This window comes from Tyto alba, unplaced genomic scaffold (genome assembly GCF_018691265.1).
Source record: "Tyto alba isolate M040663 unplaced genomic scaffold, T.alba_DEE_v4.0 Super-Scaffold_3, whole genome shotgun sequence".
Taxonomy (NCBI): Eukaryota; Metazoa; Chordata; class Aves; order Strigiformes; family Tytonidae; genus Tyto; species Tyto alba.
In genome coordinates, this window is record NW_024881304.1 from 6,293,816 (window position 1) to 6,320,422 (window position 26,607).

Below are 26,607 nucleotides of genomic sequence, written 5' to 3' on the forward strand. Positions count from 1 at the left end.
ACCGTGGGTGCCCGCGGTGTTTGTGGTGCGAGGGGGTGGCACGCTCAGGGCTGGTGGGGGAGCTGCGCGCCCGTCTGCGCCCACGGCCGGGGGAAGGGGGAGCCCGGGAGGGCGGGGGGGTGGGCGTCTCAGCGCAGCCCAGCGCACCCCCCCCCCGCGGGGCCGGTGCGGCGGGGCGCGGGCGGCTGATGCAGCCGAGGGCGTGGTGCCGCTGCCGGCGGATAAAGGCCGGGCGGCGGGGCCGGGCCCGCGCAGAGCGGGGGAGCAGCGCGGAGCGGGCGGGACCGCGGCGGCGGCGGCGGGACCAGGCGCAGGAGCGGGGCCGCCGCTGAGCCCCCGCGCTTCCCCCCCCCCACGCAGGCGGGCGGGGCGCGGGCGGAGCGGATCGAGGCGGAGGAGGAGGCGGAGCGGGGCCGGGCCGCGCCATGAGCACGCAGGCGCGGGGCCAGGGCGGGCGCAGAGCGGCCGATCCCGACGGCGAGATGCCGGCCACCGAGAAGGACCTGGCGGAGGACGCGCCCTGGAAGCGGATCCAGCAGAACACCTTCACCCGCTGGTGCAACGAGCACCTGCGCTGCGTCAACAAGCGCATCGGCAACCTGCAGCACGACCTGAGCGACGGGCTGCGCCTCATCGCCCTCCTGGAGGTGCTGAGCCAGAAGCGCATGTACCGCAAGTACCACCAGCGGCCCACCTTCCGCCAGATGCAGCTGGAGAACGTCTCGGTGGCCCTCGAGTTCCTGGAGCGGGAGAGCATCAAGCTGGTCTCCATCGGTGAGTGCATCCCCAGCGGGTGGTGTGTGTTTCGGTGGTTTCTTCCCCCCCCCCCCCCTTTTTTTTTTTTTTTATTTTTTTATTTTTCTTTCTCCTGTGCCTTATAGAGTGTGGATGGGTTTGGGGAGCTGGGTGGCCGTGGGGTGCTGCCAGCCGGGCTCCCCATGGCTGCAGCATCAGAAGCGGAGGGGTTGCTACTTTTTCTGTCTTTAAACATCAAGCTTTGGGGGTGCAGCATAGCGTTGGTCTAAAGCTGGGTGTGCAGAGTGTGCCGTGGGGCTGTCCCACAGCCCGGCTGGCAATGCTCTCCAACCCTCTTGAGCTTCTTTCTTAGTCACTGTTTCATAGGGGAGGCTTTGCTTTCAGGTCTATTCCTGAAGAAACCCAGTGCCAGAGCATGTTCCCTCCCTGTGCAGCCAGCCTCCCCAGGCGCTGACCCCTCCGACAGCCCCGCCAGGGGATGCAGCTGGGACGATGCTTGCCCCAGCCTGTGCTGGCCGGGGGTACCGGGGCTGTGGCAGGGTGCTGGAGCCTGTTTCCCGTGAGGCAGGGGAGCTGTGCAGAGGCAGCTGCTGCCATAGGTGGTACAGGAGAGCGAGGAGACTCTTCTTGCTTGCCAGAGCCCAGTAGATGATGCCAGTGCTCAGATTTTCATGGATGCTTACCCTTATACAGTAGCAGCTTTTGAACAGGATTGCACTTTCTTCTTAACCTTTCTGCTGTGGTAGGTTATGAGTAGAAAATGTATGAGGATGTCTGCTAACTCCAGGAGAGGTGGTTTAAGCTAATGTCCACCCTGACTAGCACTAGTTTTGACTGTCCATGCCATACTGGAGAGCGCAATTGCTAGATAACTGGTGGGCTGCTCAGGAAATTAAAGCTGTTGCAGTGCATGTCAAATCCCAGATGATCCCTCAGGAATGCATGTGGTGACCATTTTGGGAATAGCTCAGGTGTGGCTGTGGCCACAACACAGTCTGTAAAGCAATAGTTTGAATGCCTGTGAGATCTCTGGGAAGGAATGTGAATGCCTTTTCTAGCTCTTTGCCAGATATCTCTTAATTGCTGCCTCCTGATGACTCTGGCCTCAATGAATTGCACAGCTGAATTTGAGTGCAGCTCTGTGCAGTTGTCTGAAAGTCTTGGCCAAGGTGAAAGCTGTTTCCCTTCAGAGGCTTTAGCTACAATAGCAAGAAAATATAAATGGCAGTTTGGGAGAGACCTGGCCCTCTCTGGAAACCCGTGGCTGGGTGCAGTAAGTGGGTACCTTGTTGTTCCTGTCTACTAATGGGTAAAAGCAGCTTTGGACAAATGCGGACTGTTGGGTCCTGAATGGCTGATTAGCCTCTTGGGGGTAAAACAGCTATTGTATTTGCAGCTGGGAACAGAGCTGGTGCTAATTATTTACTCAGAAATGCATTCCCTTTGCACACAGTGGGTTTCGAGTTGCAACTGCTGACTCCTGGGCTGAGCTTGCTTTTGCTAATGTCTGCTCTCACCTTTCCTCTCCAGCCACAAGGCTAACACCAGGCCAGTGCTCCCTTCCTATGGTCCTATTTGCCCTCGAAAAGTGTTGCTGCTCCAGCTGCCTTTCTGTTTGTCTGTGGGACTTCCCGAGGGCTGTGGGTTTGGGAGATCAAGGTCAGTCTGGTCAGGCCTGGCTTCCAGTGATTTCCTTTCTAGAAACACTGCTGCAGCAGTACAGCTCTCTTACAGGATTAGACTGAGCTGCAGGGTGGCTGTAATCATTTAAGACATGTCTAACTGTTTTGCAGCTTACGTGCGTTGTGTTGGCTATTAAAAAAACTAAATCAAAGAAACCCAAAACCCTGAAAAAAATTGTAGTTGAAGCTTTGGGAGAATGGAATGGCAATGGCTGCTAGTGTCTTTGCCGTATCCCAGCCTCTGTGTGAAGGGGTATACAGCTCTGTCTGTGCTGTGCCACTGCAGCTGGAGCCAGGTGGTAGCACAGGAGCCCTACCGTGCAATCCTGGATCAACTGAGCCACTCCTGAAAAAACATCCTGAACTCACTTTCCAGAGAAGATGTTCAAGGCAAGCCTTGCAGTGCTGTGCTTGGTTGAGGGGCTGAAGCCCATGCCACCTCTCCCGCAGGTGCAGCGCCAGCTGGGATAGCTCCCTGCCCCTACTCTGTTTCTCCCTCCAGGTTCTGAAGAACTTGGGCTTTCTTTTTGTTTCTAGTTTTTAGTTTTTTCCTTTGTGTTGCTGAACAAAAACAGGGCCGTTATGGGGCCTGGAGCTATGTACCAGTACAGGCTTTTAGGTGAAGAACTTTTTTTACCAGGTTAGGGCCAGCTCTGAGCCAAATCATCTGGCAAAACCTGACAGCTGCAGCTGTTGGATTTCTGGCATTAATAATGCCATCAGACCTCTGGTAAGTGGACACAGTGCCTGTTCCAGTTATTATTTAACTTCCTGGAATGTTTTGGAAGCCATATATGATGGCTCAGCTACCGCTGCCATACTACAACCACAATTCTAAGCTTTTTCAGTAGCAAGCTCTTGGCATTCAATTTTTGTCCATTTAAAATAAGTCTGCCTGTACACAGAGAAATCAGTTAAACTTACAGTGTTTGACCACAACCCCTTCTGGATGCACAGTTAAGAGTCCAACCTCTCCTGCTGCTGTTATCCCTTGTTTAGTCTCTGCTCAGTCTTTTGGTAGTTTCAGGATGCTTTTCTTCTTGGCATGAAGTGCCTTCACTTCAGCACAGATCTTACTGCATGTGTGATCTACTGTAAAAGTGGCCATAAAGCACATAGGTGCTTTGTGCCATCCAGTGAAGATGGGACTGAAAAAGCTGCTGTGAGGGCAGGTGACTTCACGGAGTCTTCTGCTCAGTATGAGGTAGCTGCTCAAGTGTTAACAAGTGTTAAGTCTAGCTTTTTATGTCTGCTAGACTGAGATAATTGCAGATTCCTGGGTGCTGAGTGGCGTGCGGCGTGACAGGCGCTGGGGAGTAGGGCGCCAGGAATGCAGAGTGCAAGGGCTTTGCTCTTGGCTGAAGGAGCTGATCGACTCTGCAGATTGCTTTGTACGGGAGCCACATCGTGCCTTGGTAACAGCCGTAGCAAGTGGCAGAGAAAGGGGGGTTGAAGCTAATTTGGCACTGAGCTTGTCCCTAGAAACCCTGATACCGGGCAATAGGAGTCAACTGATTTAGCTTAGAAACAGAGGCGTTCAGTGTCTGAAGCCTGGCAGGCGGTTTCAGGCTGTGATCTGCCAAGTTGTCCCCAAGCTTGCAGCCAGCAGGTCCTAGGTGTGCGCTCCGATGCTGTTTGGTGCCTCTTGGCAGTGTCCTCGTGGCCAGCGCTCGCCCGGCAGCCCCGCTTTGCTGGCAGAGGCAGGATGGGTGCCGAGCGGCTGGCTGACTTGTTTGATAAAACTGCAGCCTTACACTGCCACAGTCAGATTGATCAAACTGGAAAATGTGTGCTTTCTCTTGGCAGGGTTGTGCTTTCACCAGATAAGTGAGTTGATCTGGCTTGCCTCACGACCGCAGGGTGTCAAGTGGCGATGCAAGTAAATGGATGGGCAGGGGCAGCCGGGGCTGCGTGGCAGCTCTGCTGCCGTAGCACTGGGATCCAGTGCCAGCCTTGGCTACAGTCGTGTGGTTGTTTTTCAGGTTTGTCTTCGGTGGTCCTGAGTCTCACTGCAGTGCCTGGAGGGAGCTGAGCCATGCCGGGTGGGAGATGGGTGAGGAGAGGATGGGGTTATAATCATGGTCTGTTGGTACTTGCCGCGTGGAGACTTTGGTGGTCTTGGGATGTCCCAGCGCAGGAGTACTTCTGGAAGGTCTGTCTCCTTCTGACGAAGCCTAAGCTGTGTATCAGATGGGGTTTTTGTTAACGACCAAGTCATTACTTGGGGGATGCAGTGTGCTCTCTAGCACAGACCTCCAGTGTGCTCTAAAGATGAAAGTGTCTTGACTTATAAGTCCGAGTACTTCATGGAAATCTCATTTTAGGAAAATAGTTGAGAACCAACTTTCTTCCCCAGGCTGTTGGTACACTGAAGGGTGACAAACAGAAACTTAAATTTCTAGAGTAAAACTCATCTCTTCTAAAACCTGTTAAATGTGTTGTCCTGTAATGCCCAGAACTAGGCGCTTGAAAACTGAAAAAAGGAAAATGTATTTTTCAGCCTGTGTACACTTAGGGTCTCTCAGTCTTACTCCAGGTGCTATTAACACATCATAAGAAGGTAGTCAAAATACACTTGCATTTTGTCTGCCACTTACCTGTGACTTCCCTCGAGGCTGTTTTCTGGAAAATATCCAGTGTGTCTTGGAAGCAGGCTTCTGCTTTTTGGAAATGCGACACTTAATCCTTCCCCTCGAAAATTATTTTTGATAGACTGGCAGTAGGCCTCACTGCTGGAGGCTGGAGGTGGCTTCAGTTTCTGAGGGTGGTTGGTCTCCGGACGTTCTGTTTCAATAGTTGGACTGCTGGTCTGAAGAAAAAGTGGCTTTGCGTGAGCTATTTGCTCCAAGTTACAGGAAATTTAAGGTAGCTTACACAGACTGTTCTTGCATTCTTTTACATATGAGCGGAAACTTGTAAAGTGATCAAACTTCAGTAAAATTACTTGGGACCAGTTACACTAATGTGCTAAACAGCTTTTTGATTTAAGGCTCTGAACACTATGCCAGCTATTCAAGAAGCACTGAAGTCTTAACTGCTCAATATTCTAATGCCATGTCCTGTATTGACTTACAATAGGGATGTTTAAATGGGTCAGGATAACTCTTTTCCTAGCCTACAACTGTAATCTAAGAACGTGGTTAGCCTTGTGTGTGGCCATGCTTCTGCACTGCCAGTATTGTTCTGTGTCTGCTCCAAGCGATGGGAAGTAAAACAATGGTCTCCGAATCCCCAGGCTGCAGACAAATTCTGTTTTCTCTCTGCCCCTCAGAAACAGACTTTCTGCAGCTAGTTTGGGACCTGAACAAGGGCCTGCCAAGTTTAGACCACTAATACATGCTAAGCAAGCAAAACAGTGTGTTGTAGGTGATGCTCTACTTGCCAGGTCTGTCACCAGCATCAGGCAGACCTGCCTGTGGACCTGTTTTCCTTTACTGCCTGGTGTGGTACACAGCTCACGAATATGGCACCTGACCTGTAAGTCACTGCATCAGTGAAGATGCAAAGCTCAGAGGCCCGGGGTTCGGCTCTGTTAGCGCTTGGTACCAGCGTGCCTGAAGAACCCGTCCCAGCGGCTGTTGCTTACAAAGCACCAAGCCTGACTGGCTCTTGGTGTAGCCAAGCTTTCTGTACAGGAAACCTGTAGGTTCCTGGGCAGTTTTCATGCTTTTTGTGTGTGTACTCTGATAGGACTGTGGGTCCTGTTCCAGACCATCCACCCGTGGGGAGGGGGAGTCACCTCCACGTGGGTGCACCAAGGTAGCGAGGGCATGCGTGGTAGGTGGAAGTAGGTGAGGATGTGTTGCTGCAGTCTGCTTGGACTTGGCAAGAAAACCAGAATCAGATGTTCCCAGTGTGTCTACGCTGGAGGAAGGAAATGCTGTGTAGCTGAATGTTAACTGTTGGGGGGAGAATCCAAAGCAAAATATGTGTAGAAAAGGCTAAGGGAAGGCACTGCCCATCCTTGTAAGGAGATCTGAGTTGTCTTTGCTACAGCCTTCACTGTACGGCACTGCTCACAAGGCTTAGTTTATTGCAGGCTGAATTCATGATAATGGTGGGAGGGAACAGGTATCTATGTGCCTTCATGTTGTGTTTGGAGAAGTAAGAGTAGCAGTTTTCATGAAATTACTGTGTCTGTGAAACCTCTGCTAGCTGCTTCTCAATCGTTTCTTGATTGCCCTAGTAGTACCTGTGTGGCAGAAGTGGATACTCACCCACCCTTCTTGCAACCACCTCCTGGGTGGGGTGAGCAGAGCTACCCTTGTTCTTCCTGGGAGCTTCACCTTGGGCTCAGAGTTGAGTCAACTGAGATCTGAGGTTATCTCTTCAATGGGCTAAGCAAGCTCTGCCTGTTGATTTGGATTACTGCAATGAACCTCAAGTTAGGTTTTCCCCTAGGTCTTGCTTCTTGGGGACTTGGCGCAGATTTTTTTTTTTTTCCCCTACAAGGCCAAGGCTTCTGTAGCTCACACTCTTGCCTGTTTGTGTTCCTCCTGAGGAAGGACCACTGCTCTGTAATCTAACAGGGAAGACACTTTCTTCCAGGTCATCTTTAGGAGATAAATTGTAGTTCCTGTATTTGAAAGCCTTGCAGTGAGTGTATGTTGTACCATAACCAGACGGTTCTCTGAGCCCTGACACAGGCTCTCATCTATCTGTGAGCCTCCCTCAGCTTTCTGTCCCTCCTGCAACTAACCTTGATTTTGGAGGTGCCTACATAATATCTGGTACATCATATTGAGGACTGGATCTACTGTGGTGGGCTTTGGGTTCAGCTAATGGATTACAATTCCTTGTGTAAACACTACTCTGCTGTAAGCAGTTGAAGTCTAACATCCGTAGTGAGATGTATGCAATGTCTAGTTCCTACTGTGCTAGTACATGGCAACTAATACAACCACTGCAAGAATAAACTGGATTTTTATTGTGTTAGCAAAAACAAGCTTGGCCACTTCAAACAACAGCCAAATGAAGCTTTGCCCAAGTTCCTGGGGAAGCGAGGGTTGCCTTGCACGTCCTCTCTTGTGCTGAGTAACACAGCAGGCACTGCCCTGGAGCTGCCTGGGGGTGGGCAGAGGATGGAGTAACTAAATCCTGTCTCCCTTGATGGGTTGGGATTGTTTGGACCTCCTCCTGATACTGCCCTTGGAAGAAAGCAGCCATGGAGCTCTAATAAACTGTGTGAGAAGAGTGGCTACGCAGCTGCACTGTCTGGTTGCTAATGGGATGTTTTCCCTGAGTCAGATAGGTGATGGTCCTCTGCTGTTCCTTACAAGTTGCAGAAGTAGATAGCTAATCTGGTGGGAAGGAACCAATAAATACCGAAGGCAGTTTCTAACTTTAAAGCATAAATTCAGCTGATATTTCAGAGTGGTCTTCTCTGGGTCATAGAAATATAGCAAGTTTTACTGATCAGGCTGGTAAGTTGGTAGTGGCAGAACTTTGAACATCCAGGCTGGGATCTTTCTTGCAAAGGGAGAAGCTGTTTTCATCTAACAGCAGCGACAGGTTGCATGAACTCTCCTGCAGATGTTACCCAATAATAGCACAGAAACGAGTGTGGGCTGCAATGACATCACGGGCTGTGGCTTCTTCCCCCTTGCTTCAGGGCATGCCGTAAATCAGGACGCATTTATTTGTCAGGGCACTGAATTACTCCGGGGTGAGCTGGCCTGGCTGCATGGCGGCACAGCTCCCAAGCCCTGGGTCCCCTGAGGGCGAGGTGGGCACAGACAGACAGACTGCCTCACTGCCACCCAGCCTGCCTGCTGCGAGGGGAAAAACTGGGCGAGGGCTGTCGCAGCATCCCATCCCACCGTCGCTGCCGACGGTGCTCGTGTGGCATGGGCGCTGTGCTGAGCGACCGGCCAGAGCCTGTGCGCAGCCCTCTGCTCCTGCCACGCTGCCGGGAAGATTTTTCACTGTCTTCTGCAAGCCTGGGTGCCGTGTGAGCATTTAACACGGACCACAGGCCCTCTGCGCTGCCGCTCTGCTGCGGGGCAGGAGCAGAGGGCAGCGGAACCACCCTTCCTGCTAGCTGGTGCGTTTCCACCCACTTTTTGTGCTGAAATCTGGGGGCACTTCACACTGTCAGCCTGCGAGGTGGGCTCTGGGCTCAGCTGCTCAGTGCTGCTCTGAAATGCCAATTTCTGTGCCTTGCATAGGTGCAGCGAGCACATCTGGACCCATGGGCTGCTCCAGCCTGCCCTGGGGGTGGGATGCTGGCGGCCAGCTCTCCTCCACGGCTCGCAGCCCCCAGCGATTTCAGGCGGCCCTGGGCTCTTGCGGCTGCTGCCTACTGGTTCTGATTAGTCTGTGGCCGCTCTTGTGAGGAGACAATGTATGTGTCTGTATTTCTGAGCCTACATGAAAGGGCACTCTCGTGGTTGGTGGGCCTAAAAGGAGCTGTAGGTGGCAAGTGGTGAGCTGTGTTACGTAAACAAGCGTTGAAAGGTCTCCTCGGGAGCCCTGCAGCAGTGTGCGGAGCTGCTCTGAGCAAACACCCGTGATATGTACATCTGAAGGTTATTCAAACACAGAAAAGGAAATTCTGTTCCCCTCGGCTAGATACTAACATGCGCTATCTGTGCTTCCTTTAATTGGCATAATTAACTGGTTTACCTTCACTTTTCTCACAACAACCTTTCAGCAGTAGGTGCAGCACTTGTTTTAGTGGACTTCCCACAGGCAAATACTGGCAAGTCAGGACTGGGAGCTACTTTAGGTCTCAGGGCTAAAACACTGACAACTATGCCTTGGAGGTGACCTTTACATTTGTGCAGCTTCTCCCTTTAATATAAGGTGAGTGGTAGCAGCAGGTCCCTGTGGGCTTGGACCACAGCAGCAAAGAGCCTGAGCTGGGGAGTATGTGCAAGGTCCTGCATTTGTCTCTGATGCATCTTCCTGGCTGGGCACTGGCAGTGTGACAAATACACCTTGTATCTGTCTCGGTGTGAGACGCAAATCTTGGATTAACCTGGCTGCTTTTGATCCTTGCTACAGAACTGGGAACACTGGCTTGCTAAACAAAGTTGGTGTCAAACTGTCATCTTGATGGTGCAAGATATCAAGGGTTACTTCACCTTCATAGCTAGACAGTGAATTTCTGCAGGGTTTCCTTTTCTCTGCAAGGCTCAGAATAAATCTGTTTGGTCTCCCAAATAATCCAAAGCCCAGACACCTTTGAGCCTGCTCCAACACCTGGATGGATGCTCCTGCAGAGCTGCTGTTTTCTGGAGTCCCTGCTAGCTGCTGTGGCGCTCTGAGCACTTGTCACTTGCTCAGACATGGCTTGTTATCAAATTTCCTTGTGGGGGAAGAGTTGGTGTCTGAGCAGACTTAACATACCGGCTGTGGGAAGACTTAGGATGCTAATCGTGTTGTTTCAGCTTTGTTCCGGCTGTTGATTAACAGTGGCTGCATGCAAATATCTGATAGCTTATGTAACTGCTTGAACGAGATCAATGATCTAATTAAAACTCAAATAGAAACAGCTTTAGTTGTCTCTGGGGATTATTTCTTTTGGTAACTTGCTTAGGCTTGTGGTAAAAATGCTGCTATGAAGAAATAGAACTAGGCTGGTGAATGCTAGGAAAATTTGTGGTGACTCTTTCAACAGTGGCGACTTCCAGTGCCACAGCTCAAGTTCAGCAGTGCCGGACGCCGCGGCTGTCAGATGTGAGGACAAAGACAAGGGTGCTTCTAAACTGGAACCACAGGACCCTCTGCAGTGGTGCTGTCTTAATGCCTTTGTGGGTATGTAGCTCCAGGTTATCTAGCGCTGAGTGAAGTGAGCTTGACACTCTTAACAGAGGATGCAGCATGTGTGCTGGACATCTGAACTGCTACAGCAAATATGGATGGCCAGAGGGAGGAGGGCAGCTCTTACCACAAGCCCAGTACAGCTGCTGTCAGGGAAGACCCTGGCTGGCAGAGGTTGACTCTGTGTTGACAAACCAGCTCCTGTACTAATAGTACTTCCCTGACCTAACTTGAATAGCGAGCAAGAGTGAAGGTTGACAGCTCAGTCAAGTTGCCAAAGACCAAGTGAGATGTCTACTTGAGGGGCCACAAAATCATGCTCCCCAAGAGTGCCTGCAGATCTCCCTGTCCCTGAGCTGCGGGGTGCCCCGGGGCTCCCTAGAGCTCTGCAGAAGCAGGCACCTGGCCAGTTAATATTTTTTGCATCCAAAAAAGTTAGAAAAGCCTGAGAGAGTCTTCCAGTGGTTCAGATTCTCCCCCCAAATGTAAGAGTGAAGAAGTGCTAATTGCATTGAGCTCACTGCTGCTGTCCTTGGGGCGGCTCAGCCCGGCCCCCCGTGCTGTCACACCCAGCAGTCCGTGGCTAAGGGAGTGTTACTGAGCATGCAGCTGACTTGCAGGAATCTGCAGTTACAGATATGGGAGCATGTGGGACTCCTGGACAAGGGTATTGCAAAGACCATGTCCCAGAGAATTAACCACATGGCCACCAGGGTCCTCACTTGAGTATATTCCAATGTACTGCTTTCTGGGAGGAAGCAGTTTGGAGCTGCTCTCTGAGGGCCAGCTCATGGAGGTGATTTGCTCTGCCTGAAAGCACCAGGGGTAGCAGCCTCCAGTGAGGAGCTGCTAGTTCAGGCCCTGGGAACAGCAGAGGTTTCCTTGGGGGGAAAGCTCTGCTGAACAACCCTGACTCAACCAGGGAAAGCCCCCTGAAGTTAGTGACATAAAACCCTAGTTCAACAAATCAACTTCAAATTTTGCTGTGATTTTGTAGCCTAGCTCTGAGTTCAGTGTTTAAAACTAAAGAAATACCTAGTCTGATATAAATAACTGAAGGAAACTATGTACCTTTAACAGGTTTTTAATTGCAAGGTGGAAAAATTAACTGCTGGACATGAAGTGTTGCAGCTATTGGTTGAAAACACTGCCTAAGGCAGAGGAAGTCTAAATATTTTAATTAACTAGCTTTATTACTTAAACATAGGCTTTAACAAGCTGCAGAATATTTCATACTCTACCTGTAAGAAATGTAGCTCAGGCTTCTGAAACTGGACAGCAGAAGTATTCAAGGTCAGAAGCTAAAGGAGCAGCCCAGTCTTCATCTAGGAGTAGGACAGCCATGTGGCTTTTGTTCTGTCTGGATGGAGGTAACAGCATGTTACTGAACACTTTTCACAGTGAAATGGAGGAACTGATAGCAAATGGGGTGGCCCAGTGCTGTACCTAACCTGGTAGGTAACTGGAAGGAGTGTGGGAGATCAGGCAGAACAATGTAGCTTGCAGTGTTGCTGCAACTATTCCAGCCCTAGCAAAACTGCCCCTATATAAAATACAATAGGCTTACAAATGTGAACAACATGAGACTGCAGATTAAAAAGGAGATCTTGCAGCTGGTGAGGATTTGGGTAATTGCCTGCACCCTGCTCAATCAGCATGTGTGTGGTGGAGTGGAGTCCCTGAAGACTAGGGAGAGAGCTGTCAGCTTGTGAAGTTTGGAAAGACTTGTACGAAGCCTTTAGTTGGAAGTCCAGCCTCCGGAGAGGGAAGGTGGTATCCCTGTGAGTCCTGGCTAGCTTGGAAATGCTGTCAGCAGCCAGAGCCTGCTATGGCTGAGCAGCTCCTGACAAAGTTGGATTAGGCTGATGGTGTCAAATGAGCAGAGCAGCTCCTGCCTCTTACTAGGAGCAGCCTGTGCAGGGGAAGAGCAGGAGGATGGCCCTGGAGCAGAGCCCGTGCATGGCTCAGGACCCACGGCATGGGAGAGCTGCGCTGGGGGCCAGGCCCAGCCAGCCCACGGCAGCCAGCGTGAGCCAGGGGGTCGCTGGGGCTGCTCGGAGCGATGCAACTCTCACATCTGAAGCAAAGCTTCACTGTGTGGTGAGCAAGTTTGGGTGGGAGGAGCAGGTATGTGGTCCACACAAGTGTGTGTCACACAGCTGTGGCTAATATGTGCTAAAGCTGTACCATTAATCCCATATGGTCCTCTTTAAGGTGCTCAGAGACCACCCGTGCAGACTGTGCCTCTGCAGATTCACCACCGTGCTCCTGCTCATGAAGGCTCCTCTCAAAAGAGGTCTGTCTGATAGTGGCTGCCACTGTCAGATGAATTACCTGGGCCTCAAGCCAAGCGTCTATTCCTTATGTTAGCGGTTTGTAGCTGAAACCATATAAACAGAGTGCTGTCCTGTGTGGGATGTTAAACACACAGGGCTTAAATCTCAACTGCAGGGGTGAGCCTTGGGCTATGTGCAGATGGAAGCGTGTTTACTGCTGGGTAGCACAAGTATACAAAAATATGTTCAAACAACTTCACTGCTCTCTCCAGAAAGAGGGGAAGGCCTCTTCCTTCAAAAATAGCTGCACAACACTGAGTATTTTTTATTTAAGGATTAATGTTCCAGGAAGCAAATGGCCACCTTCCCTTCTGGACAGGGATGGTCATGGTTTCCAGTGGAGGGGGGGAGAAGTATCTGTATTGGAAAGCTCATGAAGAATTACCATCTAGCTGGCTTACACACAAAAGCATTAAGACATCTTCATAGTGATCATGGAAAAGCAGCAGTGCCTGCCAGGACTGCAGGGATCCGCAGTGGGTGCACGTGGCTGGAGTGACGGTGCAACTGCCCCGGGCGTCCCCGCTTGGTGTGCGGCTGCGGGGAGCAGCCTGGCTCGTGCTGATCTGTCACCCCCTTCCCGACGGGCACTCGTGTGGCAGTGCTGTGGCCTGAGCTCAGAGGCAGGACCACAGCTGATTTCAGGTGGTTTGCACCATCACAGCAGTGCTGAATTGCCGTGGAGGGGCAAGACACATTCTGGTGGCAGTGTGCGGGTGTAGGGCTGTTTTTGGTGCTGTGTGCTTATGTTAAGAGTGCGTACTTATGTCTGAATATCAAAGTGAATTGTTGAAATGGCTCAGATGTTGGAGGGAGATTTTCAAAGCGGCGGTTCCTATCTGCAGTGGGGGTACAATTGCATGTTCGAGATTAATCTTTTCCCTATTGCTTCTCAGGGAAATGGTAGGACAGAGATAGCTGACCTGCTGATAAATTCTGGAATAACTTTGTTGCTAAGGTACAAAGGGCTACAGAGCTTCTGTAACAGGGTATCTGTGCTCAAGTGCTTCAAAACAAACCTGTGTGGAGCGGTTAGGTGCTCAGAGTCAGAGACTACCAAAACTGAGACAAACCACAAATCTTTTGCATAGCTAAAGTAACTGGCAGGGTATTTTCTGATGTGTCACCAACCCTGGACCACAAAGTATGCTCCAATCCTGAGCTCTCTGGTGCTGCAGCATTGCGTGGAGATGGGCTGAGCCATGCAGGGCTGCATGAATGGGGATTTCCTTCCAACAGCCCTGTGCACAGTGAATCACAGTCAGTACAGTGATTCTGGTTTCAGATGGAAAAATTGAATCTTGATGTATGTTGTGGCCAAGGATTTCCCCAAACAGTAATCACTTCTGATAATTTCCTATGTGTTGGTTTTGGCTTCAGAAACTCTATCCATTGCAGCTTTTGTGCCTGGCGTCTGCCGCACACAAGATGTTAGACAGCCCTATCTGAATGGGCTCATTTATCTCAGCAGGATTTTACATGCCATTTCTTATAACTGTCTTGACCTACCCCCAGTGTGAGTAAATATGCTTGTCAGTAATGCAGAGGTCACTCTGGCGTCTGGAAACCTCTGGATTACTCGTTGCTCTTCAGCCTTCCCAAGGCATTTTTTTTTTTTTTTTTGGCAGCTTCATCTTTTGCACCTTTTCCATCTCCAGTGCATGCTGGTGCTGGAGGTTGGACCTTCCTGTTGGTTCCCTACATGGAAGCTTAGTAACCTTCCTTCATTAATGTAAGATGCAGCACAGTGCTAATGACTTGTCACCTAATACCTCTGCCAGCTCCTGGGAGGTTTTTGCAAGAACTAGCCAGGTTTTTAATCTTGATGCAACCTGAAGTGACCTGATGAGATTTAGGATTACCTTAATCCTGCAGAGATGGTTACAGCACTCATGTTTTAAAGATGTTTCATTTTGTTGTGTTACACTTGCAGAAATTTGACTCTACAGCCGTGTTTATCAGTTCAGCCTTGCTGATCAAGGCTTGGCTTTCTAGTTGTGTAAGCACAAGATGTGTTGTGAGGAGGCGTTTTTTTGTTTGCATGCATGCATGAAATAACCTTCAGTTTATCAGACTCCTAGACAAGTATATCTTGCTAAGGTCTTGCTTTTGACTAAAATTTTCATGTCTTAAGTGGAATTTGTTTCCTGTGAATTGGGTAGTGGTGCTGCTGACTCAGGCATAGCAGCCCACTCTGATGGGAAGGCAAAGCCTTGCACTGCTGTGGCAATAAATGTACCGACCTCTGGGAGCAGAGCCCTGGCACAGGATCATTCCCCTTTCTCTCCCATCCCACGTCCAGAGGAGGGAGGTGTAGCTTGTGTTGTGTCACTTGGTTTCAAAAGCCGAGCCAAGCATTTCTCAGCAGAGCGTGGCAAAGGCAGGACGACCTCCTATCTTCCCCTCTCCCTCCATCATTTAACAGAAATCCACTTTCCAGCATGTTCGCTCCCCACTGCAGGGACTTTCCTTCACAAGTCATTCCTGAATGATTAATCAGCGCTGGGGCGGCCAGCGTTGCCTTGTCCCCACAGCTTCCTGGTGCTTCCCTCCTCCGGCGTTTGACCCTGGGGCAGTGGGGGTGAGTGGCGGTGTGGGTGCAATCCTGCAGCCCTTCCCACGGCCCCGATCCCACACTGCCTGGCCCTTTCCGGAGGCTTTCCCAAGCCGCCTGTTGCCTGTGGGGTCACTGCAACTGGTCTTCGGGGTGCTGCCAGCCATGCCGCCCTGGAGGATGGGGGGGGGGGTTGCTGTGTCACCCCAAACCAGCGGGGAGCAGGAGTGTCCCAAGCTCCTTCTGCACAGTGAGGCATGAAGGGGTTGCAAGCCTGTTCCTGCTCCTGCCGCCCGCCTTCCGCTCGTTCCTCCCCCGAAATGCAGCGCTTCGCAGCTGAGGGTGCCCATCTTCAACCGCCGCGTTCCGCAGTGGCGTGGGCTGCTGCCACCATCCCCGGCAGAGGCAACCGGGAGCCGCAGTGTCCCGGCCGCTCCCGGGGCCGGCACCGGAGGGGCGGTGGGATGAGCTCAACAGCGGGGAATGCGCTTTGCTGGGCGCGAGGGGGGCCGCGCTCACAGGGCCCATTGTCGGGGTGGTTTTGGCAGTGATGTCATGGACGGCGGCGTGCCGCGGCAGGCCCCACACACACGGGAGGGCGGCCAGAGCCCGCTTCCCCATCGGCGGGACGCGGGGAGCCGCAGGTGGGGCGTGGGGGGGGGGGCTCAGGAGAGCGGGGAGTGTTACGGTGCCCCCCGCTCCGTGGCCGCCGGGCGCTGGGCTGTGCCGGTTAACGAGCCGAGCCGGGGTTTTGGGGTCACAGCGCGGCAGTGGCATGCTGGCGGGCTGCCCCGCGGAGCTGGCGAGGGGCTCGCTCGCTGCGAACAAAGCAGCACTCATGGAAACTTGCTGCTGTACAAAGGCTGAACATTCACACTCTTTTTTTTTTTTTCTTTTTCCTTCCCTCCTCCCCCCGCCTTCTCCCTCCCCAAAAAGGATCTCAAATAATTAGCCCAGCATTCCTGTATGCGGCTTGGCTGGGTATCTGCACCGTGGTCCTGCATCTGTGAGCGGGGACCTGCTTGGCAGTGAGCAGCGGAGTCTGAAATAGCCAGTGTGAATGGCAGCTCATACTCTTCTGCGTTGCATCCTTGCTCGCTCCTAATCCTGTCCGAGCGGCATGCAGGCAGCGTGGAGCCCTCCTCGTGCTGGCGATGGGGACGCTCCCCAGGAGCACTCTCAGCAAGAGTCGGATGTGCACTGACACCTCCTGCCTGGGGTTTTATCCTGAACACAAGATCAACACACTTACCTTTTCATATCCGTAACTTGGTATATGGCTCTTAAGGCGACAGAAACCCTAGGTGTATTCAGACTGAAAATATTAAGGAATTTGATCATAAGCCACCCGCAGTTTGACTTTTTTCCCCACCCACCCGAACAATTCCTAATTTTGAAATTCTTGACTTCTTCCAGTCCCCTTGGGCGTTTTCAGTTTCTCTTGGAGAAGCTGGGTTGGTTGCTGTTGCTGTTATGCTGCTGGCTTAAACTTACTTCATGTTATGCCTTTCTCCTCTGGATGCAAGATGTAAGTGGTCTCTGGATGCCCATTAAGAAGTTGGGCAGTGCTATTTTAATCTGTATTTCACTCCTGTGAGCTCCACTGGTTTGATTCTTTTTGTTCTTTTTCTGTATTAAAAGTCTGTATTTTTTTTCTTACCAAACCTACACTGAAAGGACTGGATTTTAACTTGTTTTTACAGTTGCATATTCTCTCTCATAAGAGATCCTTTCCAGAGGCCCAACATGTACCAGTAGACAGTACAGGGGGATAGATGCAGTAGTGGCCTGAAGTTCTCTGACTGATCTGAATGGTTTCAAATTCAGTTAAAGTAAAAACTGTTGAAAACCTCTGAATTCTAATGTTTAATCTCTCAAATCCCAAAATGAGTCTCACAAAGGAATCTTATGTTGTTTTTTTATTTAATAACCAGACACCCTGGTAAGCATAGAGGGAAATGGTTTCTGTCCCCTTGCAAAAAAAAAAAAAAAAAAAACCACCACCAAAAAACAAACCCAAACCCAAGCAAATAAACCAGCATTTTTTTTTCCATCTTCCTGCCTGTGCCCAGATCAGCACTCGGTTACTGTTCTTACAACCCTCCAGGGAAATGGCATTCCTCCTCTGAAAAACTCACCTTGTAAAAAGCTTAGTGGATCTGCTGTGTACATGGTGTATCACATACACTTCCTCGGGTAACGAACGCCTGGAGGCTCGTTAGTGAAGCTGACGGCTGGCTGTGCCATGGCAGGGCGCAGGAGCCCAAAGCCGGCTGGTATGGGGGTGAGCTGGATGCCGAGGAACCGCTCTCCCTGGGCCACGGCACCCAGCCCAAACGCTGCCGGGCAGCAGAAGGGCAGTGGGGCAGGAGCCCATTGCAGTTGGAGGCTAGTGGGTCTCACAGCCGGGAATCCATGAACCTTGCCGGTGTTGTACCACGCTGGCGCCAGCCCTGGGCCATCGGCACAGCCTGGGCTTTCGTGGGGTACGTGGCCCCCCGAGGAGCCATGGGCTGAGCCTCGAGACGCAGTGAGGTGGACCTGGGCTTAAGGGTCACTGGGGGAAATAGCTGCAGCATGTTCTCAAAGCACAGAGGAACCCCTGTAATTGATTTAAAGACATACCATCCCTACAGAGGATGTTGCTAATGTCTTTAGCAGGCATGCTAAGCCTGTGAACACATACTGTATGCTTCAGCAAAGAATTTCCTTAGGTTGCTCAGCTCCGTCTCATCTGCATACTTCTGTTTGGCATGCACGGAGCAGGGCTTTGGAAGAGCTTGGTTCGATGTGGAGTTTTCACTGTTGCAGAAGATCAAGCTCGAATGAATGCTTAATTTTTCGGTTCGCTAATTGCTATAGCTGTTTAACAATAGGTGAGTATAATTAGAGGTGGAAGGTACTCAAACTTCAAGATACCAGGATTTAAAGTTTCTACAGTCTCTACGTAAATGATCTATAACTGAGATGGACTTTGTGCATTATGTAAAGTTCCTTCCATGTCTGGAAATAGGGAGTAAGGGCTGTTGAGACTGCTCCTTTGTTTTGTATTAAGGACCATGCGTTTTGGGTTCTTCCTCCATATAATGCATAAAGCAAAGTTATAAACAGGGAAGACATCAAGATTGGAGAGGTTGATAGCTTTTTTAGAGAAGCTGGATGCAGAGATCAGTGCTGGTTGTGGCAGAACTTCCGCATGTGAAGATCAAAACTTCCAAGATGACTTTGCTCAGACTGTGAGCAAGCAGTGTTGACTGTAGCCTCAGCCAAGAAACTGTCTTTTTAGAAATAAATTCATTTCTCAAAAGTGTCTTTTTCAGTCCTCCATTTGTTTCACAAGACTGCACAGTCTGTAGTGCTAGCTCGATTTAGTAAGGAAGCTGTCTGCTGCGGTAGCTTATCGTGTTTCCACTAATTGTCTAACAGAAAATGACTCGCAGCTCTGCTGTAGGGCAGAGTTCAGGGAGCATTGCTACAGTTTGGGTAATACTTGTGCTCAATCGGAATGCAAAGCAGGCTTGCACATAAGCAGAAGATACTAGTCCCAAAGTTGTTTGTAACAGTGGATTTTTTTTTTTTTTAATAGTATAATAATTAATTTTGCAGAGACCTAACGAAGGTCATACAGTTTGAGCCATGTACTCAGAGCAGACCCAACTTGATCAGGTTGTTCAAGGGTGTGTCCAGTTAAATTTGAGTAACTCAGGGGATGTAGACTGTATGGACCCCCTGGGCTTCTGTTCCAATATGTGACAGCCCTCATGGCGACGGCTTTTTACCAAAAATCTGCTTGGAATTTTCCATGTTGCAGCTTGGAAAACCTTTTTAGTAGAGGAGTGAGGGGACTCACTGTCTGCAAGATCTTACTTTGAATTTTTTTTTTTTTTTTCTTTTGGAAACAGTGCTTCCAGTATAGAGCTGACTGAAATTAAAGGTGTATACTGGGCTGGGAAAAAGCCCAAGAAGAACAAGTGAAGCAGTTCTGAAAAATGTGTGAGGTCACAGGATTTTTTCTTGCAGCACCAGATCTTAAAATCAAGTGGTGATAAATTGTAAGTCTAATAAATATTCTTACAGCTCTGAAGATGCCTAAAACTAAATTGTAATGCGCCCTAGGTGATTAGGTTAAAGGCAAAAGATGCTCAATTTACTTAGTCATAAGTATTGTGACTTAAAGGCCCTAAGCTCTGTTTAAAGAGCCAATGCCAGGTGAGATCTTACCATGCTGCTGGCTATGGCACAACACAAGTAGAGTTTAGGGATCTCATCTGGAGTAGATGAATTGGAAAACTTCAAATCAATGTCAGGTTTCAGTTCTGGTCCTTGCTTCTGGGACAGCCACAGGCACAAATACAGAGGACCAAGCTCTGCACCTCTGGCAGTTTTCCACTCGGTAGGTTGAGTTGGGAAGTTTTTTGTGGCCCAGGCTGTAAAAATGACACGTTTGTCTCGAGATTGTCACATTGCTGGCTCAGGCTAGTCACACTGCTGGCTGGAGGCTAGACACTTTAACGTCTGTCTTTGTGCTTTAAGGAGTGTGGTATTAACAATCCAAGTGTAACATATCATATTAATATTTAGTATAGAGCAACAATTATAAATCAGCTTGAGCAGTTAAAACTTGGTTCCTTTTCAAGCCTGAGGCTGGTGGTGTGTACTGCCGGGCTATGGAATTGCCATAATCTATTTTTTGGGCTGGTTGCCACTTAGTTAATAGGATAATAAAAGGGAAAGAATTATAATCTAGACTCAGAGGTGTGATGGGGGAAGCAAATGAGCTCTGGTTCAGTCTGTTTTCCTCTTCACCCTACCAAGCAGCCACTTAAATTGTAATAGCTGACTAAGAAGCAGGATACTCCTACATAAAACTTAATGTTGTGGGCTATATATAGGATTTTTTTTTTTTTTTTTTTTTACAGAAGAGGGAGTGCTTGCTTGTTCAATGCTGGTGTTGATTCTGCAGAACAGCTTAAGTCTCGCTGGCAGGTTTTCCCCAGCAGCCAGCATACAGGTCCTGTCAAGCTGCATCCTGACGCCAGGACCTCTGGGCAGCGGGCTGACTGCAGTGCCGCTGAACAGGGGCTGCATCTTGCTTCATGGCGATTGCTCTTTTGTTGACACTGGATTGCCATTGGTTCCTTTCAGAAGAGGGAGGCAAGTTAGAGTGGAGTAACTGAAGTTAAAATGCGCATTGGACAGTGTAGGTGGGAATGAAGGTTCCTGTTAAAGCTGAACTTGAGTGCTTCTGCTTCTTGCTGGTTCTGGACAGTGTATCTAGCCAATGAAAACTTGCAGACTGTCTAAAAATCTAACAGCATTCACAAATTTGGAGTCCGCAGCTGAGTATCAGCAGGACTTTCATGTAACAGCCCAAAACTTCTGAGTTCTAATGAAAACAAAAAAAAAAAGGCAAACCAAACAAAACCCCAACAACAAACCCCTCACCCGTTGGCTGTTTTAGATGGAACTTCTGAAGTTGGTTGCCTGTGTTTCTAGCTGAGCTGAAGTCCTCCTGAGTACTAGTCTGGGGCAGGTGAGAGGTCCTGTGGCACTCCAGCAGTGGATTCCTGCTTCATGCCTGGGCTCCCCATAAAAATGTGTCCTTTGAAAGTACAAGTCAAAGGGCTGTCTGCAGGTATCCTCCGCTGCTGGTGTGGTGGTGTGACTCAGCTGTGCAGGAATGTTGATCTCCAAAGTACACATCTCCTATCGGGTACAGTGACACAGTGAGTGTGCTCTGGCATACATGTAAGCGCATCTGCAGGTGTTAACATAGGCATTGTAATGTGAATAAAGCAAATTATGCAGATGACCGTGCTTTCTCCAAAAAAAGGTTGCATTAAAGCTGTCTACAGTGGTGCTGTAAAGAACTTGTTTCAGCCCTGTTAAATTATCTTGGCGGATGAGATGCGACAGCTCGCTTCCTCCCAGCCGCGGGAAGGCAGGGATCGGCGGCTGCCGCCTGCGCAGGGAGGGCTCCTTTCATCTGCGGAAACTCGCCTGGTGCCGTGGAGTAAACACACGCTCTCCATTTCAGCTGAAATCAGATGATTTGTTCCCATCTACCTAATTCATCAAAGTTGAAAGCCAAACACTGCTGCTCACGCTGCCGGCAGTAGAGGTGCATACTCAAGGGCCGGGCACTTGCGCTGTGGTTCTGAGATGTACACCGACCACAAGTGTACATCTCCATGCTCTACGTTTACTATAAGCTCCGAAGGAGTAATTGAGACGTGTGGCTTGAAAGGCTTTGTAAAGTTTCAGAGCATGGATTGTTTGAGTAGTAAGTATGCCTAAAAGTAATGTTCATAGTAGGAGAGCAGTGTTGCAAGATCTGCTGTTCATATAATCCGTTTTCCAGCCTGGGATGGCCAGAAAATGTCTTGAAGCAGACAAGGCAATGGGAGGAATCCAATGGAAAGCTAGCTGAGCTGGGGTACATGTCAGTGCCTGCAGTAATGATTGTTGGTGCTTAAGTGTCATTGGAAACACATTTTTTTTTTTCACTGTTCCAGAACCTTGGCAGTAGTACACTGGCAGTGTGCACTTGGAGCTGGGGGGGATATCTGCATATTTGGTTGTACTAAGAGGGTTTCAGGGTTTTCTGGGCCAGCTCTGTACTACTTGTGCAGGACCTGTTAATGGATGCCTGTCTTCAGGGTGCCACTTGCATCTTAATGCCTAAGAGACCTCAAGGAGAATGCACTGAATGTTTTCAGTCAGTTAATTAAAAAGGCAGCACTAAAGCACAGGCTATTCTGGAGAGGCTGAATGCTCGGTTGAAGCTGAGCTTTATGCCAGTGCTTGGAAACCAAGCCTGCTTTGGTCTGGACTCTGGTCTCTTCTTGAACAAGGAGGGTCCTTTTATATTGTGATAGAGAGTGCAAGCCAGGGCTGAGCTGCTGGTGGGATCTCCTGTAGCTGGGAGCAGGGTACCTGAGGGAAGAGCGTGCAGACAGCTCTTCTGGGTGCTGATAAGGTCTCCTGTCCTGCCCAGGAGTTCTTCTCCCTCCCTCTTCCCCACCCCAAATGAAAGCAGACAAACCCTCCTACAAGCAGGCTTGGAAAAAATTACATCATGAGATCCCTATGCCTGTCAGGAAGCTGAGAGACTGTAAGAGTTTGCTGACTTTGCAAACCAAGCGCAATCTTGAGGATGGTACCAGCCCTGGGGAGGAAGAGCTGTCCTGTTCCTGTGGTGGACCTTTTCCTGTCATCGGGGCAGTGGCCCTGTGCCCGGCCTCTCTAGATGAGACTCATGAGATGGGATATTCTTGTTTTTGATGTGAAGCTATCTTGTGCAGAGGCTCTTTTTCCTCAGGTCGAGGACCACTGCGCAGCTGTACCCCTGGAGATGGTGATGGGGTGCTGGAGAAGGCCCTGAGCATGTGGCTGGTTGCTGCAGTAGCTGCAGCGCATCCACATATAGATATTATTTATGTGGTTTAAATATGAAATGGACCATTCTTTAGTAACATGTGTAGAGCAGTGCGCCTGAGGTGATTCTGTCCTGTTGGCTTTCCTCCCTGGGAATGCTGGATGGTTTTCTGAAATGAGTTTACTTGTAGAGTACTAAATCATTGCTGTGTCCACTCTAGTAAAAATGCTGATGTCAGTATAAATCTGAAACTGAAGCTCAGAGGCGTTTCTGGCGCAGGGATGCGATGGCTGGTGGTATGCTCCAGCACTGCGGTGTGAGCGGGTGGTCTGCTGTGGGGCATGGGATGGAGGTGCTGCAGCCACGGGGAGTGGGTGGGCAGTGGGGGTTTGCACCAATGGTCTGTTTTTTGCATGCTGCAGCCCTTAATTCCAGCGTGTGGAGCTTGGGCACTGTGGTGAGCCTGTCAGCAGGGCTTCGGGTCTCTCTCTCTCTGTAAAATGCAGCTCTTCCTTCTGTTCTGATACAATTTCTTTTAAGAAAAATTTCTCTTAAGAAAACTTTCCCTAATAGGTTGTAAGGGTGCATCTTTCCTCCACTGACCAGTTTGCAGCTCAGCTGGAAAGGGAGGAAATAGGTAACAGCAGGGACTGTTTAGTTGTTGCTAGGAGACACACTACTTATGTGATGCAGACTTTTACCTTGGAACCTGTAACTAAAACCCAGTGGGGCTCAATCACCTCATAGCTATTTATTGCATATCTCAGACTGGATGTGAAATCAGCAGTGAGCAGTCAAGTGGCAGACACTTATCATAATCTTGTAAGATAAGTCAAAACTGATATGTAAAAAAATCCAATACAAATGAAATCTGAGTAGAAACCAGACGTTGACTATCCAGAAAGGCCAAACGCCATTCAAGGCCTGAAGTTACAGTATTATCTGCTCAGGACATACCGCCCTATTGTGAAACCATGTAAATATTAACCACTTTGCCTGAGCATTGGGTTAAAGGGAACACCCTGGTGCTTACTGTTCTTGGTTGCTCTTCTGTATAATCACTTGCTTTGAAAGTCAGGAGATCTTTGTGTATTAGTAAGATCGTATTGGGTTGCTGCTGGAATCTCTGTAGCTGAAGAAGAGTGAGTAAGGCATACCCAGTGGATGTTGGGCATGGTGAGGCTCAGGTTGGAGGACTCTACCTGTTAACACTCTGAATTTGAACTGGAGAATGCAATTGAAGTACTGATCATTTTTTCTTTTGTTAGCTATGACTCAGAGAGATCCCTGTACAATTATTCTGGTGTGATAAAAGTGAGTTTATACTGCTATAGTTGTCTTTACTCCAGCATCTGCTCCAGGAGATGGAGAGCAGACAAAAGCTGCCAGGTCACTTGTAACTTCTATTGACTAAAAAGGAGTTTTTGAAACAGAGGAAAGAACAGAAAAACGCTCTGCTGTAACATGCTGCTATGAGTGAAAGGATCAGTCAGGCTGAGGGCATCCCACAAAATTGCCAAAGAGCCCTGGTTTCAGTGAGCTTGAACAAACTGAAGCTGATACAAGTGTAATACAACCTGAGTAGCAACTACAAGCTCAAAGGGAATGCATCTAATCTGTGACTTGCTAAAATCAAAGTAAATTGCAAGAGTATTCAAAAAACTGTAGAGGTTTATTCGTAAGGTCAAACTGATGCAGAAAAATATCCTGCTGCTTCAGACAGCTTTTTACAACAATCTGATATTGGTACCCAGCAGCCTTAAACTTAGCTGCATGGTGTGTCTGGAAGTAGAGCTGTGGCATGACTGCTGTGGTGGTAAAATTTCGCTTAGCTAGAGTGTGACATGGAAAAGCCAGAGCTGGCTTTTCCTTTTCTTCTAACTCCAAATTTGTAGTGTGAAGGGATGACTTTTTGTGCAGTCCGGGAGTGTAATGGTGCAAAAGATGCCCGATGGACCTCCACTCCCCACTTTGCTGTTTGTACCTGGACTGTGATGTATCTGGACTTTGTTCTAACTCCAAACTTTGGCTTTGCTGGGCTTTGTAATATAGCGGGTTTTTTTGCCACCATTTTTAATGCAAACATTTGATATGTGTGGGGAGGCATGTTTCTGTTCATAAATGCAGTTTCCTAAATGGTGCTTTTAGGTATGCCCTGGGGTATTTCATCCCTGTTGGGATGCTGTTCTTGTGAACTCTATCACATGCTGTTTGGCCTCTTCCATAAGATACAAATGCCTTTAAAAATCCCAGGTGGCACTTTTCATCCAAATGCAAAATACCAGAGATCTTAAACCGCCAATTCTCCTAAGCTTAATGTTGTAAAGCTTCAAGGGCAAGTCACACCACCCTTGGAGAGCACTGAGCTCTCAAGAGAGCCAGAGGGCACAGAGTCCTTGGATTCTTCTCTTTCTTCCTGCCTAATGCAAGGCATGAAGAATGGTGTCTCTGCCTAAGCAGTGCCTGCAGTGATCTGGGTTGCTTCTCTTGTCCTTGATTACCTGGGCATGAGTGCAGGCACTGTATTTTAAAAACATGCCTATTTCCTTTAGGGTGGGAAAAAATCAGTTGTATGTCTTTTGTCTTCCAGATAGTAAAGCCATAGTTGATGGAAACTTGAAGTTGATCCTTGGCTTGATATGGACCCTTATCCTCCATTACTCCATTTCCATGCCAGTGTGGGAGGATGAAGGTGATGATGATGCAAAGAAGCAGACCCCTAAGCAAAGGCTGCTGGGCTGGATCCAGAACAAAATTCCTTACTTGCCAATCACGAACTTCAATCAAAACTGGCAAGATGGCAAAGCACTAGGGGCTCTTGTTGACAGCTGTGCTCCAGGTAAGTCCTTTGCTCTGATGGTCAGTGTTGTCCTTGCTTGCTCTGCTGTTCCTATGGGAGGTTTCCACTGCTGAGCTGGAGATGGGAAGGAGGCTTTCAAGAAAACCTGAGTCCAAAGAGGCCAGCTGTGGGAAGCAGCAGGTTGTAAACGACTTGGCCAAGAGAAATCCTGGCCTAAAGCAGAATATGTGATTCCATTATTGGAGGCGCCACGTCTGAGCTTTGTATTGGGTACAAGGGACAAAGGCGCAAATGCTGGCTCCTAAATGCAAGAAAGACTTGTTCCCACAGCGAGTGCCAACAACCTTTCAACTTCAGGGCGCAGCAGGAGGCTTCATGTGTTCTCCTGAAATAGGATTGCAGAGGGAGCACAAAGCAGCCAGAAGCTGCACTTCACCTGCAACTTCAGTGTTTAGCAGCTGAGGCTGTGCTGCTTAAGGCTAGTAATGTGATGAAGTGTGAAAAAGGCAGTTTCCTCACTGTCTTGTAAAGCCATCTTGCTAGTGCAATTGCTGGTGTTCATCGAATGCAATCTGGGATGCTGTGGCAAGCAGTTGAAATTTTCTTTTCCAAATGTGCTGCAGGAGAGCCAGTGAAACATAAAGGATGGCTAGATGTATTCATGCTGAATTTGGATGGTGCCTTGCCCAGCTTAAGTTTAAAGCAGTGCAGTTGTGTGGCTGACTGAAACGCTATACATCTTTTTTGTTGACAGGCAAGGTGGGTGGGAGTCTCTCTGAACTGGCTGTTACTGTCTGCCATAAGGGCCCATGGTGGTGCTGGTGGTTGTCTCAGAAATGTTTCAGTGAGCAGCACATTCTTGTCTTGGTTTCTTCTGCAAAGCTCTTAATGTCTTTCTGTATAGCAGCATAATTACAAATGGCTGTGGAGTTTTTGCTTGGTTTCTTTGGCTAGGGAAGCTCCTTTGCAGATAACACCTAACAACTGAAATCTGAAATGTACTTGCAGGCCTGTGCCCCGACTGGGAGGCCTGGGACCCCAAGAAACCCGTTGACAATGCTCGGGAAGCCATGCAACAGGCGGACGACTGGCTGGGTGTGCCACAGGTAAGGCTGTGCAGGCTGCCTGTGGGAAGCACAGCCGTTAGCTTTGGACTTGCCACCAGATTGAATTTAGATTGAGGAAAGCAGGTGAAATTGCTTGGACACTTTCAGAAGTTACAGTTTGCTCATGTGAAATTGCCTGAGAAAGGGCAAATTGTAATGAAACTCACCATTACATCTCAGAGCTCTGGTTGTAAGATCTTGTGTAGGTGTCTCTGCTGAAGACAGCTGGTG

At 49.3% G+C, this 26,607-nt stretch overlaps 1 protein-coding gene across 4 annotated transcripts in view; it reads left to right on the plus strand.

Annotated features, from left to right (window-relative positions):
* The first annotated feature begins 341 nt into the window (after positions 1-341).
* Positions 342-26,607, plus strand: part of FLNB (filamin B) — a 73,463-nt gene continuing 47,197 nt past the window's right edge. For 2 of the 4 annotated variants that reach the window (XM_042799423.1, XM_032984232.2), the window contains exons 1-3: positions 342-774; positions 25,061-25,309; positions 26,279-26,376. In XM_042799423.1, the coding sequence (XP_042655357.1) occupies positions 426-774; positions 25,061-25,309; positions 26,279-26,376 (696 nt within the window). In that variant the 5' untranslated portion in view covers positions 342-425. The remainder of the gene's footprint in view (positions 775-25,060; positions 25,310-26,278; positions 26,377-26,607) is intronic. The other 2 variants (XM_032984233.2, XM_032984231.2) reach the window with 2 other exon arrangements.